The sequence below is a fragment of the Lepisosteus oculatus genome, chromosome 3, assembly GCF_040954835.1.
Source record: "Lepisosteus oculatus isolate fLepOcu1 chromosome 3, fLepOcu1.hap2, whole genome shotgun sequence".
In the NCBI taxonomy this organism is placed as follows: Eukaryota; Metazoa; Chordata; class Actinopteri; order Semionotiformes; family Lepisosteidae; genus Lepisosteus; species Lepisosteus oculatus.
Genome location: NC_090698.1, coordinates 14,191,511 through 14,207,938, shown reverse-complemented (window position 1 = coordinate 14,207,938; position 16,428 = coordinate 14,191,511). Strand labels below are relative to the sequence as shown.

At 36.3% G+C, this 16,428-nt stretch overlaps 1 protein-coding gene across 3 annotated transcripts in view; it reads left to right on the top strand.

Annotated features, from left to right (window-relative positions):
- grid2 (glutamate receptor, ionotropic, delta 2) overlaps positions 1–16,428 on the top strand; it is a 595,344-nt gene that overhangs the window by 417,249 nt on the left and 161,667 nt on the right. For all 3 annotated transcript variants that reach the window (XR_001477768.2, XM_015340421.2, XM_006627273.3), the window contains exons 10-11: positions 9,018–9,215; positions 12,464–12,776. Coding sequence is in view for 2 of the 3 variants with exons in the window: in XM_015340421.2 (XP_015195907.2) it covers positions 9,018–9,215; positions 12,464–12,776 (511 nt within the window). In the remaining variant the exon portion in view is untranslated. The remainder of the gene's footprint in view (positions 1–9,017; positions 9,216–12,463; positions 12,777–16,428) is intronic.

Genomic DNA, 16,428 nt, shown 5'->3' with positions numbered 1-16,428 from the left:
TTTACACAGCTGGTTAAAGCCATGGCCTAGTTTCAAACAAGTGTCCTAAAAGCTGCAGAACCCAACATGCACACCTAATGGAGACTTAAAATGGACTGGCCAATTCTGATAAATACAATATTTCAACAAGTAATTAAATAAAGAAATGGATAGCAACATGTGTTAGTGTTTTAACTAATTTAAGGGCAAAAGGGACCAGAATGTTGTAATATGTTATATAGTATAAAATATACAGTATATTCAAAGGTTAGATGTATCTCTGTTCTAACATTGGCTTTATATACAGTAGGAGAAAATAATTAGATGTCCATCTGGACAATGTTGTTTCCAAGTGTTGTCAAACAGACTGTTAATTAATATTCACATTCCCATAATTCACACAGACGGCTTGCTCTTAAAAGACACCATAACCCTGAAAGGTGTTCTTTCCCAGATATGTGTGTGTGGCTTCTGTATTCAAACATTTCAGTTCAGTCTGTTTAACTGTAGATAGAAAAATGCATGACTGTAAAAGAAACAAATTGGTGACAGAAATACAAAGGATATGTAAATGCAGGTGAAAACATGTCCCAAAGCCTGTGAAAACATGACAAGTACAGGTATTACACAGAACTACTGTATAAGGGGTGGCATTATAGAAACAAGTGGGATTAACTCACTGAGATTGACATTAACCTAAGGGACTACAGTACATGTGAGCATGTATTCTTACAAATGATAGGCTTTGTATTAGTAAGCCCTTTGCCTCCTGCATGCTGGCAGTTACATGCTTTTCTGTGTCTGCACCTACCATGTCTCACTATTATTTCCTGATGGTTTATGACATTACCAGCAATTCAAGACAATGACCATGAAATCGTTATTCTGCCCAAGACAAAAAGAGGCTGAAATACCTGGGCAAACGTCCCTCCAGTTCATGGCAGAGCACAAGGAATCTCTTGCCTCATGATTTTTCTCTTTTTATTCGTTCCTGTCAAAGTGATCTTTGTATGAGTTTGAAACAAGCACACATTCACACTTTTTCAGGAACGAAAAAACAAAAACAAGAACCTCATTCACACTTACATACTGCAGCTCAGGAAATAATTAACTGGACAGGCAGCTGTGTCAATGACTTATTGCCAATTCAGTTTCTGTAAGGATAATATGGTCTGCTGGAGCTTGTCTCCTACTTTTGCTGAGTTATGCTTGAGGCAGTGTAGATAATAACACAACAGGAGTGTCATTTAAACTACATGGCAGCAGAACTGAGAAAATTGATTTACTGCCTTTTGAAAGATTTTGTGTGTGTTTGAGTGTGTGAGGGGTGATGTGTCTTAGTGTAAAGTTCCTGGTAAACTATAATTCAGAAACTCACTTTAAATGGTAACAGGTCTCGTAGTTCCACAGAAGTGACGTTATTGAAGATAAAACCACAAATAGAAACAATGTTAAGGGTGCTGAAAAGCAGGGCAGTGAAGCTTTTCAGGCTGATGGGTGCAAAATGAAATCAGGCTTCTACAGTTCTCAGAACATCCCCAAGCTTTCTGACAGACACTTTTGCTGGCTGGCCTATTTGGACTAGATACCAGTACATTTTTGCAGCACTTATAAAAGTAATATAAATAAAAAAAATCTGTATATTCTCTGCTGATTTCCTCACCATCTTGTCATAATATCTGTGAGATTATTCTAAAAAAAGGCCCCCAGGAAATATAAAAGCTTTTTCAGAGACAATTGTGTCTTATGCTAACTCTGTGGCAATACTTGCAGAGGACCTGCATACAGTTATGGGACAGATGAATCAAATAAAGTAGGATAAGCTTAAAGTATTTATTGCTCAGTTAAAACCCCAATCTGGTCACCTCACATTTAAGCCAACAATGGAGTGCTGAAACAGGACTATAGAAAACCAAGTTGAATAATTCCAGAGCCGAAGGGTGAGATTTATTAGGATAAAATACATATATTTCAGCAAACTGTAAAGTGGGCTCTTGAGAATTTTAACTAAGAGCTTTAAACCCCTTTTGACAAACATTACTTTTCAATTAGGTCAGTTTAAGTTATTTTGCACTAAAATAACTGTACCCAGGGGACACACGTAACGAATACAGGGAGGCACAGGATGAGACAATGGAAATGGAGACTATTAGAAAAATAAAACAGACTTTGCAAACCATGCTGTATATATGTTAATTCATGCAATTTTCTAAGACCTGTCAAGAGAAAACATTTTCAATATTACTTATATTACCTTTTGCTATAAATATTAGACTTTTTGTACCCTTCTGGAAATTGAATCAATTTAATTTGTTTATAGGGAGTGCAGGAGACCTCCTGCTCATTTAGCTAGATGTACTGCAGATCTGGGCTTCACAGATCCACAGATGCTAACAACTGTAAACTCGGCTGCATTCTTTGGTGTTTCTTTTACCTTTTTGACTGCAAGATGTCCCAAAACACGCTTGGATCTGAATTCCACTGTCTTCTTGAGAACACCAAACACTGCCTGCAGTGCTATTACACCATATCAGTTTTTTTCAGTCCCATCCCAGGTTTCCTTTGATATTTCTCTCCATGTATTTCAAAGCCCAGAATTGGAGGACACACATTTCTCCATCTCTTATAACCATATTATTAAGTCCTTTATCATGAAACATCATTATATTTTCCCCTATGTTTGTTTCTTCGTGGTATACTCTATATTGACTTTTACAGTATGCTTGAAAATACTCTGCCATTGTGTTTTGAAGGGACAAATGAAAAGAGATGTAAGTGTAAAATGGGCTCATCTTGTGAGTTGTGATTGAGTGCTTTTTACATGGGCACATTGTCAAACGCCTATTGTACTAAACTCCAAAAAAACCTCAAAAATGAAAATATCAAAAAACACAAAAATACCATCAAAGCTTTAGTTCTTGTAGTGCCCAGCTCACATTCATAATGTTTCTAAAGGACCATTTTGCCTGATTCTCTAACCCTAACTCTAGCTCCACATTTTATAGCTGAGAAATGAGTGGAGAATGAACCATACTCTGTGTGACTGCCTGCACCCATGAAGATTTTTTCAGGTATGGTGTATTCCAATGGGAAATCGTGGCAGTTTAGACACTTTTAAGAATGCAGAATAGAAAATTTTTGTAAGTGGAGTTTGAAAATGTTTTTTTGTGAATCTCTGTTTTGAACAGGGCATAGAAAATTGTATGGTGAAAAATGCTGCAGCTAGGGTTAGGGTTAGAAGTTCCAGCAAGGTACTGTATGTCAACTTATTTGTTGAGTAATTGGCAGAAGCTCTTTTGGCAGCAATTACTGCTGTGCATTTGGAGAGGTTTCTGCCAGCTTGGCAGATGGTGTAATTCTATTCCCTTTTCCTGGCAAAATTGCACCAGTAATAACAAGACCATCAGGGATATTTGATGGACTACATTCCTCAAGACTTGCCATGAAGTTTCATGGAAAAATTTAACTTCAAATCAGGTTTTTTACTGGTCCACTGAAGCATAGTCACTCTTTTTGTATCAGATCACTCTAGTATGGACTTGACCTTTAGCTTCAGGTCACTGTCCTGCTGAAATTTTCAAACCAGTTTTACTGTATATTCTTCGGTGACTCAAACAGTTTTTCCTCAGGGATTTTCTTGTACTTTGCACCATCTACAGTATTTTTGCCTCTGTCCTGACAAGCTTCTCAGTTACTTCTGATGAGATGCATTGCTATATCTTCATGCTTCCATCAACACCCTTGACAGATGGAAAAGTATTGACTGACTGATATGCAGTATTGGACTTGTTTAAGATATAATACTTGTTTAACCTTAAAATCTTATCACTTGTGCAGTGTATCTCCTATGAGATTTAATATAAGACTTTTTCAGGAATGGATTCTTTCTTGCCACTAACCCATACAGGGCAGCTTTGTATGCAAACTGGGATATTGTTGGAATATGAACACCTCTATCTCTGACACATGCAAAATATTCAAATCATTTCTGGATTCACAGAACTCAATATTTTTCATAAAACACTACCTTGTTTAGAGTAATGAGGTAAATACAGTAAAAAGATAAATCAGTAGTTAATGGTTTGCTGGAGATTTGTATCTCTAGTGGTTGCAAGACTCCAACTCTGTGCTTTGTTTCCTGATATGGCCATAAACTCAGTGGACATTGTTTGACTTTTCAGTTCATGAATCCAAAGCACAGAGCCAAATCCACAGAAATTTTGAAGGGCTAAACCATCTTTGGCTAGCTGACCTGAACCCTGTCATGTGACTAAAAAAAATCTGCTTCTTTCAATGCACTCAAATTTCTCACATCAAAAACAAATACATCACTCTATGCATTTAATCCATTTAAATGTGGTCAGGCCTGTGTTAGTAGCATCACGACCATTGGATTTCCATTTCAAATGAGAACTGTTGCTGCTGAATAAGACATGTCAAGTTCGGGGTGGGTTAACTGATGGATAGTGAAGCACTCGACACAGCTGAGATGTTGGCATTCATGTCCAGCTTCGCACTAATAGGTTATTGACCAACAGGAACCAGTGAGGATTAAAATCCACTAGCTTAATGTGCTCACTGAGCCAAGTCAATAATGTATTCCCTGCCAATGATAAATCTGAATGACATGTTCCAAGAAGCAGTTCAGTTATCAATGAGAATTTATTAAAGAAAATGTAAAGCTAAATTCTGGGTCTTTGCAGCTTACCGTACAAGACAAGCAAATTTCCCATCTGGGACAATAAAGTACAGTAAGTAACCTTCCTTGTAAACGGGTGAAAGGAAGTGTTTACTTTCTACAGCCTCCTGATGGGAAATGCATAAGCATTCAGAACACAGAAAATTACTCCAATTATGTTCTGTGTGTCTATGTATTAATAAAATGATTTCCAAACGACTGTACTGCACAATCAAATGTTTGTGTTGACTTTGCACACTGGGTCCTAATGATGTAGTTTTATTTCAGCAGTACACTGTAGCACTTTGTGAATTTTTTTTTATACAAACTACTAACTGGGGGACATCATTTCTTCTGATCTCTGTATTTAGTGCTGTGGTCTTATTTGAGTTGCTGTCAGTTTTTCTGTACTCTTTATAAAACAAAAAGTCTTCTCTAACCTTAACCTATAAACTGCAGCATGTGCTTTGTTGTGAAACCGATGGTGCCGTTACACAGACTATTGAGATTTAATGCCTAAGGTTCGAACTACTGCACATTTTCTGTGTTTACTTAGACATGTATTGAGTATTATTGGTTGACCCTGCATTGTGGTTATTTTAACTGCATGTTGTTGTTTTTTTGCTTTGGAATTTGGGCACTTGAGTGCTGCTTCACCACAAACATTTTTTTAATCCAGTCCTTAAAGTCTTTATCATACATGTTTTAGAACATAACTAGACCTGTAACTGTATCCTACAATACAGCTAAAAACAATAACAGATGTAACAATTCTATGATTAAACAAAGATCAGTCACAAATTGATGAAAATACTAGATAAGATCACAATGCAGTATTTATAAGTCCTATGCCATGTGGTCAGTAACAGAATTAAAACTACAATCTTCTCTATGAAAGAGAGACAGAAAGGAAGAAGTTAAAGCTGCTAAGTACTGTATATCTAACATGTCTGTTGAAAGGACCCTAACAGTTATGGAAGAACAAGACTTCATCTTCCCCTCCAGAACTGCTTCCACATACAGTATTACATTTATTCTGTCTGCTGTAATTCTAGCAGTAGGACACAGAATTAGAGTTCATTACTCAAAATCAAGATTCTGCAATATGGATATTAAAAATGATGCTTACATAATGAATTGCACATCAAATTACATATCAACAGCTATTAGGTATAACAAAAAGAAGGTCCATGTTGAAAGTTCTTTGTATTGCAAGACGGTTTTTTGTTATACCTGTCCTGACTAATACAAACTATTTAGTTCTGAGCTGTTCGTCACAGCAACAGTGAATATAAAACAGAACTGGAAGTACTGTACATAGACTGTTTGCAAATGTAAATAGAATACAGGCCATAGCCATAACTAAAGGCCTGTTTAGTTCATTTCATTGCTAAAAACATATTGTTCTGATCATTTACTGGTCTCTATATCCATTTCTCTTCATATGTTTTTTTTTCTCTTATTGAGAGGTTAGCTCTCTTTATTTTTTTAACCTTGCTGCTCACTTAGGGTTTTCAACTTGAATATGCAGGGAATATTTTAATTCTCTTTCACTGACAAAAGCAAAGGAGAGATTTGCAATTAACTATTTAGTTTCAGGGCCTTCTTTGTAAGCTCAACCTTTTTAACCACCAGCTCTAGGTTTTTGTAGGCCATGTGGTTCTTGCACTAAATAGTAAGATGGCTGCTAATAATAATGTCTGTCTAAAGCCCATACTGTAGTTCTACAATTCTTACTGCATCAGAAAGGAGTTTGGAACTCCCTGCCAAATGACCATGGCTGCACATTTCTTTACTACGATGTTCTGCTCCACTATTCTGCTGCCTTTCTTAAAAACACAGTTTTTTATTTTTGTGTAATTTGTTTCAGAGCCCTGTTGATTTCCCAACTGTATTTCTTATGTGACTGTTCACCTTAGCTGTTGTTAGTTTTCTGCTGTAGCACTGCACACTGCAAAGATGTGAGTTGTCACAGTGAAAAAGTAAAACTGCTAGATAAAAACTTTTTGATTGGAGGATTAACCCTTTAATTCCTGAATTTCATCACATCACAAGCAAACTGTTTTATAATGTGTGAGTGTTCCTTGTGAAGAATGAACTTTAGAAGTATCATCTCCTGTGTTTCATCTCAGTTCATAGATGGTGATTATTAGGAGGCCATGATGGGTAAAGACCGGGGGGAAATTTGAGCAGGACATCAGGATTTCTTATTTCTGGCCTGTTAACCTAGTCTAGTCAAATAGTGTTCTAAAGAGAGCTTAACATTTTTTTAACTAAGACTGTGGCATGAACGTAAAGCTCACTACTTTCCTGCATCAAAAAACAGAAATGGGCCAAAATGAAAAAATTATAATAGATTATCTTCTGACATTTATAGTGTCCTCTGGTAAATCTCTGGATGTATTTAGATTTTTTTAAACGCGACTATAGTCCTGCTGACTTCCCATTTTTGAGAAATTAAATTTAAAGACGTGAGGGACATGGCCAAATATGAACTTTAAGCTTCTGGAGAAGGCAGCTGCTAGTTTTTTCTGCCATCCTTTTCAACAGTTGAAACACAAGTGCCTTCTATCAACTTTTTAAATCAATTGTTGAGTCGGACAGTTTGGTGACAACAGCAACCCCATTTCAGAGATAACACGCAAGGCAACTCTCACTCTGAAGGGGCATTAAAGGTTAGCGATAAATAAACGCAACAAGAAAAAGAAAAATAGGTCAGTTCAAAGAACTGCATGACTTTATATTAAGTGCTAGGGTGATGGTGAGTCCCATTTTTAGCCTTTCTCAGACAGAGATCAGAAACAATAATCAAAATATTCAAAATAATATAATCAAGATTCAAAGGTCAATATAGAGTTGACAGTTACTGTGTATGTTTTTTGCATAAAATATTGACAGTTTTCTGAAATGTTAAAATATGGCAAAGACAAAGGCAAAGTACATACCAGCACAATGGCTCACTGGGCTGGAGCTCACCATAGTTACCATGGTTACCACCAAGAAGAGAGACCTGATAAAAGGATCAGGAAGATGACATCCTTATGAAAGTATAACTAATTCAGGTTTTTTCTAAAGCAAAATGTCACAACAGTACCTTATTGATATAATAAAACAAAGAAATATGTAGTACATTTTAATCTCAGGTACAATGAAACATGAGTGAAAATGTAAAAGCTGTGTTTACTGATGCTAATGTGTTTATTGATGCTAATGTGATCATGGTTACTTTCATTAAACATTATTTTTTTCTTTTATACCTTTAAAAGATAAAGTCCTAGTAATAAAGAACAGTATAGAAAAAAATAGAACCTACTGTATAAGAAAAGTAATAAAAAAGTCATTTGTCAAAGCCCTTGCAATCCTCTCTCTTCAAGGGTAAAAATGTTCATTTCCTGCAGCCTGTCAATGGAGGACATTGCCTTAAGCCCTTGAATGTACTGTATCCGGCTGCTATTCTCTGGACTGATTCCAGGGTAGCAATATACAGTATTTTATATAACATGGCAACCAAAAAAACTGCATGCAGTATTCTAAATGAGGACCTAGTAGTAACTAGTTCAACATAAAATCCTTTATTTAAATTCTACACTTTAACCTAAGTTTATATGCTATAATTCTGTTTGCCCTTATTACTGGCTTCCCCACATTGTGTAGGGAACATACTGTACAGGGTCTTGCAAGAGTATTGGACTCCTTCCTATAGTGTCCCCTTTTCTGGAACTGCATTCACACAATAACCCTCAATAAGAAGAGAACCAGCAATATACGTACAGTAGTTTCAGGGCTTGATGAGCCAAACTGATAAAATTCCCTTGGAGGGAAAACCAGACGACATGGACTGGGAAAAACTGGTTTACAGGAATGTTTGCTGTAGGAGGAGGAGATTTTGGGATACTGATTTTCCAAGATTGTATTGTTAAACAAAGAAGGTTTAAAAAATTATTTCACAAGCCAATAACTTAAATTATTGCATTTCTTGCACTGTTTTTAATGAATTAATAACTATCAAACTGACATTAAGTCGGCTTGACAGAGTTAAGATCGGTATGAGAATGAATATTCCCAAATAAGGAAACCAAAATGATATTTACTGTTCTGTATGTTCAAGATTTCTGTGTTTTGGAAATGAAATACAAAGATATACTACATCTTTTATGTGATAACATAAAGCTGAAAAGTAAATGCACCATTCGTCAGGCTCTGAACTAGTGCACTGTCAAATGAAGAAGAACTTTTGGTCTCCTGTCTTACTTATTTTGAAATGCTCGAGGGCCAGAAGTCATAATCCCAACCTTGAGACATCACACATGCATGTTCACACGTTCCCTGATTTTGCATCTCTCTTGTCGTTGCTTTGTAGGAGGAGCCCTTTGTGATGGTGTCTGAGAATGTCTTGGGAAAGCCAAAGAAGTACCAAGGATTTTCCATTGATGTTCTGGATGCTCTGTCAAACTACCTGGGATTTAAGTATGAAATCTATGTGGCGCCTGATCACAAGTACGGAAGCCCTCAAGCCGATGGAGTTTGGAATGGCCTGATAGGAGAGCTGGTCTTCAAGGTGAGCTCAACAAATAAGATGGCCAAAGAACTGTTACATCTTTGGAATGAATGCTTCATTTAGTAAAAATAAGTATTTAGTAATAATGCTTTAGTCATGATGTACCACAGTGAAGGCTCGATGGGATACATGTCTAATAGACAAGCATGCTAGACCAGAAAAGGCTGCCATTGTCAAATAAGCTTCATTTGACAGGATTGTTTTTCTGCATATAAGCAATTGACAGTATGTAAGGCAATGCACCCAGACCTGTCAAGTATTTTCTGCTTCTCTTCGTATGAGCTGCTTTGACTGTGATCTAAATGGTACATGTGATTTCTATTCATCATCTTCATTCCAGATCTGACTTAGGCTTCTGAAAAGAGTGATTTCTTGGAATGAAGCTCCTCCAGTCTGCTTCATCTGTGTTGAATTCAAAGAGTTTCTGACCCCCAAAAGGCTTGCCATTCTGCTCCCTTATCTTTGAGTTTTCCTTCCAGTTATACATTTTTATTTATTTACTGTTTGCCTTTGTGCTGACTTTCATTAATCAAACAGACAGCTCTGCTTTGAAAGAAGAAGTTAAACAAAAGATCAGAATCCAGCTTCCCAAGTACCAGCGACTAGGGTGATTGAAAGAGACACAGATTAGAGCAGACATTTATGTCATTTGAGTTTTCCTCCTTTCTTTCTACTTGCCTGCACTCTTTCTATATGGTTTGTGTGATGTGCTACTGGTCTTTTTACTCCTTTTTTTTACTTCCTACTTTAAAATACTGTGATATGTCTCAGAATGCTTTGTTGACTCCTACTGTTTCAAGTTTATGACCAAAACAATCTGTTAAGGTGTCAATTCATGGGTTTTTGTCAATTTATTTTAATAAGTGAGTCTAATGTCATTAAGGTTATTAAGGAATGCAGTAAGTTGAAAAGTTTGCATTTGGGAAGTGGATTTCAGTAGACTAAACTTGTAAAGAATAACAACTTGCTTAAGTGAGCATGAACTCATAAAGGCGTTATTAATAATGATAGTTTAGAAAGAACCTTATAGTGGAGCATATGTAAATTCCTGAAATACTAAGTGTGTGTAGATTCCATGCTATAAAGTTGAATTGGATGCCTTACATATAGTATGAGTTCTGATGAAAGACACATGGCATTTTGCTTCACATGACTTGTGAGCTTGTTGGTAGGATATTTGGTGTATGTACAGTACACATACTGTTCATGAAGTTCTGTGTAGTATCCATATGCCTGAAGTAGCCTTTGAGGTATCCCATTAACATCACATTTGGACCTGACCATAGCATTGTTTCAATTGAACCAGCAGTACTGTCTCTTTCTTCATGATTAACCAAATTCTCATGTGAAAGTCCTGATTTATTCTTTGACCGTATCTCCACCATGTAAAACAGAATCCTTTACTGCTGTACCTGTGCCACAGTCATATCATGCGATCTATTGCAGTTTGATTGTTCTGTGTTCTTTTTCATGTGCAATACCAAACTGTTGGAAAGTATTGTTATTAAAACATTTAAGTAGGTTTGCTTTGGTACATTTAATTAAAACATGCAGTAGTTTACAATTGAGGCAAATACCTCTCAAGCACCATCTTTGGGCTAATAAAGGACCTCTCTTGAAGACCCTCTTCCTCTTTCTCCTCAGTTAATAGGGAGTTAGTCTGACTAGTCTAACTAGAAGACTCCTAGAAATTATGACAATGTTTTGAGTGTGCCTTATTGAAAAGGTATGTGCTTGTCAACAGAATATTCCTTTTTACTCAGAATACAACAAGGGCCACACATTAAGCCCAGATCCAGAAGATCAACCTTATTTTACTGTAGAAAGATGCTGTGTATTCTGTAACTTCCATCTTATTTCAATATTTTCAGCACTAATTTAGTTTTAGGAGTGAAATGTTGTTGTAGACCTGTAGTAATTATATTATTCTGCAGTGTATATTATCATTACTCAATTAAGCTAATATACCTACATATATTAAATTCTGTGATATGAAACACAATATCAAACACAATAATAATGATATACTCTTAGATTACATAGGATCAGTTTCAAAACAGTACTATTTTTTTAATTTTCTTTAAATTTGATTTAGAATTAGTAGTCATAAAAAGCCAACTGTAAATAAAGCTTCACATAAATGAACAACTGTGCCTCTTCTGATGTATGTGTTTTTTTAATTATGTTGTACAATTTTCCATTAAAAAATCAATATGTGCACTGCTCAAGCAAAAAGATAATTTTATATATTATGAGAAAAACTACGTTTTCTTCCAAGCTCACTTAAACAATGTGTAAAACATTTTTCAGATTTCTATGGAACAATAAATCCTGAAAAACTGTGCAGAATGTAATTTTAGTTTGCTTAGACATCAAAATCATAACTGATTAAACTGGTTTAACATTTTCAATAGTGTTTTACGCGTGATCATGAAAATATTAGTACTTTTTCATAGTCATGTTCGTTGAATGTAAATCAATTTAATGTGCAAATTTATCATGTGTTTCACTGTTCAGTGCAATATTAACTTGAGTAATTTTGAAAGTCTCCGAGCAATTTATTTAGTTTTTTTATGCAATTTAATTTATTCCAAATAAATGTAATTCATTCTAAGTTAATATACAGTAAGTAATAATCAAAACCCATATAGGAAATATTACAAATACTATACCATACTAAAAAAGAACAGGAATTTCAAATAGTAAGAGTACAATCCAATGTGTTAAATGTTTTTTTTTAAGTTTGTTTTTTTCATACATTTATTTTGAAGCAAATTATGGGTAATATATCCTGTGGTAAGGGGATGGTAAAATTCAATTTAAATTGCAATCTTAAAAGTAGCTGAAGCAGTGCAATTCATTTTTGAACATTCCAGGGAATAAGTGGAGTGGTGATATATTAGAGTGAAAGTTTTTATAATTCACTTGATAATTACAAACACTCAACTTTGTTTTCTCTAAAGGTAGGAGTATGGATACAGTATAGTATGAAATTGTAAAGGGAATTGAAATTACGCAGTATCCCATGTGAAATTTCAAGATAGAAGTTGTATAATAAATTACTCCAGTTTCACTTGATTCATTGACACTATCACAGAATATGACTGTGTGTTTGCAGGGTATAATTGAATAAAGAGAAGTCCTATTGAGCATGCATTGAAATAGCTTACAATGCATGAGCATGGATAGAGCATTGCTAGAGGTGGATGATTGCTGCTGTTATATAATTCTGTTCTGGTTTTCTTTAGAGAGCAGATGTGGGGCTATCGGCTTTAACCATCACTCCAGACCGGGAAAGTGTGGTGGACTTCACTACGCGTTACATGGACTATTCAGTGGGTGTGCTCCTGAAGAAGGCTGAAAGGACAGTGGACATGTTTGCTTGCCTGGCGCCCTTTGACCTCTCTCTGTGGGCATGCATTGCTGGCACAGTCCTGCTGGTGGGGATACTTGTGTACCTACTTAACTGGCTCAACCCTCCTCGTCTGCAAATGGGCTCGATGACTTCGACCACCCTCTATAACTCCATGTGGTTCGTATATGGCTCCTTTGTACAGCAGGGTAAGTCCCTTCCAGATCATAGGAACACTTCTCACATGACTCTTTCTGCTTAATCTTAATTGTGCCACCTGGGTAATCCAGGAATTTCAAAATGACCACAGTTTTTATGTTACTGCTTCCTGTACCTGTCCACCCAGTCCTGGTGCAGTGTGATTAAAAACTGGCAAAGTCTTCAAGACTCAACTCAGTCAGCTGAAGGAAAGCAAATGAATTTTCTCCAAAAAGAAGTGACCCATGTAATTAATGCTTTCAGGGAGCGTGAAGGTGGTAGGAGACAGATCAGTACATCTAATGTTAAAAGCACACCTCAGAATACTTTGATTTGCTAATAAATGAAAGTTTATAACAAACTTAAATGCAAACATGAACCACTTATTTCAAGGATATAGGGATTTAGGACCCGGTCCATGTACCGTGTCCTGAAGAGCATGGTATGAATCCGTTACGTCACACACGAATTTAACACAGGACAGTGTTAAAGGGGGAGCAGGCTGTGTTAATTATAACATCCACTCTTCTCACTTTGTCACTTAGTCACCATAGATTATACTCCTACTCAACAATATTTTGAATGTATCAAAAAATATTCAAGTTGTCAAGCTGCCACTATCTTCTGCTGTTTCTGATGTTTGCCCTCTTCCAAATTACAGAACAGTGCCTCGTTATGACATTGAGAAAATAGTCTCAAAGCCACTAACTTCTTCGAGTAGTTTAGGACCTTGTTCAACCAGACTATTCTGGCAAATACTGGAAACATTATTTTTTGTTTTCTGATATGTCCCCACCAAAATTGAAGCTAAAGCAGTTTAAAAACTAAATTTAGTATCCTCTAGAAATCCAAGCTTCTCTCTGGGGTTATAGCAAAATAATACCCTATACCTTATTAACATCTTTCCCCCAGAATACTCAAAAAGATACTGTCAGTCCTTAAAGTTTATTTTTCAAAACTGGAAATCTAATAGCACTTCAAGTTGACAACTTACTTATCTCAAGCAAAAATAATTTTTCTGTAACAACTGCAATGGAAAAGTGATAACAGAATATTCCTTTAAATAACCAAGTCTAAACTGTCCTTTGGTAGTAAATTGCAAAACGGCAGGGATGTGTAATAAAATCTCTTTAGCATGAAGTCTTTTTTTCATTTACAAGGCCTGACTTTCTTCTGTGTTTTATTTTTGTAAGGTATGTAAGAAGCATAAACTTACAAGAACAATGTATTAGTTATAGAAAAATGCCTCAAGACTTGCTCTTTCGAAAGCTGTAGCCGGTGTGATTTTAGCAGTATTGCTGAAGACTACTAGCAGAATAAGGGAAGAATGACCTGTCAGCTTGAATTTGACTGCCTGTGCCCTCTTTTGCTTTCTCAAAATTGCTTCTGTTGGTTGGTCCAGTGGCAAGAACAAGAAATGTTTAACTGCTTTGGGACAGCACTGACGCATTAACAGTTTCCAGAAGTGGGACTACACAGCAATCTGTATGTCTTATTGACTAACACCTCCCTAGAGATCTTTCTGAAGGCTTTTTTCATAAGATGCGAACAAAACTTTTAAGCAATTACCGTACAGCAGATTGAGTGTACTTCAAAATTAGTTAAGCATCTACCACAGTATGCTTCACTTCAGCTGTACAGCATCTGTTATGTCCAAGTGCTTTGGATCAGCATTTTCTAACTTTTAAAAAAACACTATATACTGTACTGTACACTGATCTTAAAAAGAACTATCACTTATATTATATTATCAATTTGGCCATTTGGTTATTGTTCTTAGATGGGACTCATATCATAAATCCTCAGCTAGGAAGGCAGTCATGCTTTATGTTTTCAGGAGAGGATATTACCCACTAGTGAATTTGGTATATGCATACTGTATGTACTTTATATAAGCAGTACAAACACTATATGTTGTTTCTCCCATTTAGAGAAAGATTGTCCTGGAGTGCATAGAAACTGAGCACCATTTGCTTGAGTACAGCAATGTTTGGGTGTGCTAGCAAACTGAGCAACATTTGACCACAGTGGAACATCATTTTGGGTGAAAAGAATCAGGAGTGTGTGTCATTTTTTAACTTTCCTTTCAGCTGATTACTCATTGCCTCCTGCTGGGACTCCAGTCAAACCTGTTGCCCTCTGCCCTGTAACCAGACACTCAAGGTTTTTACTGCCAATACAGATTTGGTACTGGTAGCATGTGCCATGCCTTTCCAGAGAACAGGATCAATGTGTTACAAAGCATTATTTAATATGTACTGTTTGCCCAGTCAGGTCTATCACTGCCCTTTTGAGCTAGACACTTAAGCATGACTTTTTGTAAAGTAGGTTTCAGATGTTGAACACTTATAAAAGGCAGTTCCAGCATAGAGCAGGACTTGTAACTGGAAAACAATGAATTAAAATCACATATGAGACACTGCTGTTGTACCCTTTAGAAAGGTACTTCACCTGAATTTCTCCCTACAATAAAGAGTGTGAATGTAAGTCACTTAGGATAAAATACAATATTTTGTTATTATAGGTTTAATGTAACCTCCTTATGAATAATGTATTACTGTATCTTCAAAATGTTTAAACAATGATAACAATTAAACAGGTTATTATCTTGATTAAGGGCTTCATTAGTTCAGAGGTCAGTTGGAATAAGAGTATGGAGAGACAAGAGGTTAAAGTGATTTCCTTTCTTGCTCATTTATCACAGAGTGAGGAAACTTGGCCCAAAAGATTTTCAGGCTATTTCTTTCCATTCCTACAGACCCCATTTTTTGTAGCCAATTTCCATTCAAATCCAGCTCCCATGCTGCAGTGTAGCCCCTGCTTAAGCCTGTGAGTGCTACAGAAGGCCCATGAGCAGCATCTCCTGAGGAGAACATGATCCAGGCAACTGCTTCCCTTTGTACCTCAGGCCTGGTCAGAAGAGGGCTGACATGATCTCACTGAGTACACCATGACTTGCAAGTGCACAAGCACTGAGGATGGAGCAGGTGACATTTAGAGATACACAAGGAAGACAATATTGTAATGGGGTACCTTGTGATTCAGCACAGCTTTGGATTCAAGATTTTTGTTTTGTATTTGTATTACGGTCACAGAAATCACTGCAGTAGTGTCCAAGAAAAAGGGATATACTGTACCAAAATGCTAAAAAAATTTTTTTTTATACTGTTCTTGTCAAAGGTGTGTTTTAGCCATCACTACATTCAAAATGCCCTCTGTCGCAGAAGAGATCTGTTTCATCCTTCATATGATGAAGTATACGTCTGTCATTTGTATCAGAATGTGACAGAAAAAAATGATTTTCCTCGACTGGAACTGCTGAAGTGCAGATCCATCACCACCCATTTGCAAAATGATTTCAGTCTTCGCTGATTCATTTTGTACATCGGCATTGAATCACTGATAATGAGCAATTATGGTAATGATCAATCATGAGTGAATTACAGTCTGAAGTGCTGCTTATTGTTTGCTGCCATGGATGAGGAGATTAGCGCAGCAATATTATATTGTTTATAGCTGACATATTAACTGAAGCAGAAAGCTGGTATTGACTGGAGACATTGCAGATGTTGATGATGATAGAATATTTGCATGTTGGATATGCTTGTTTGCTGTAAACTTCTTTTTATGCCTGGCTTTGAGATGATGAATGAAAAGCTATTC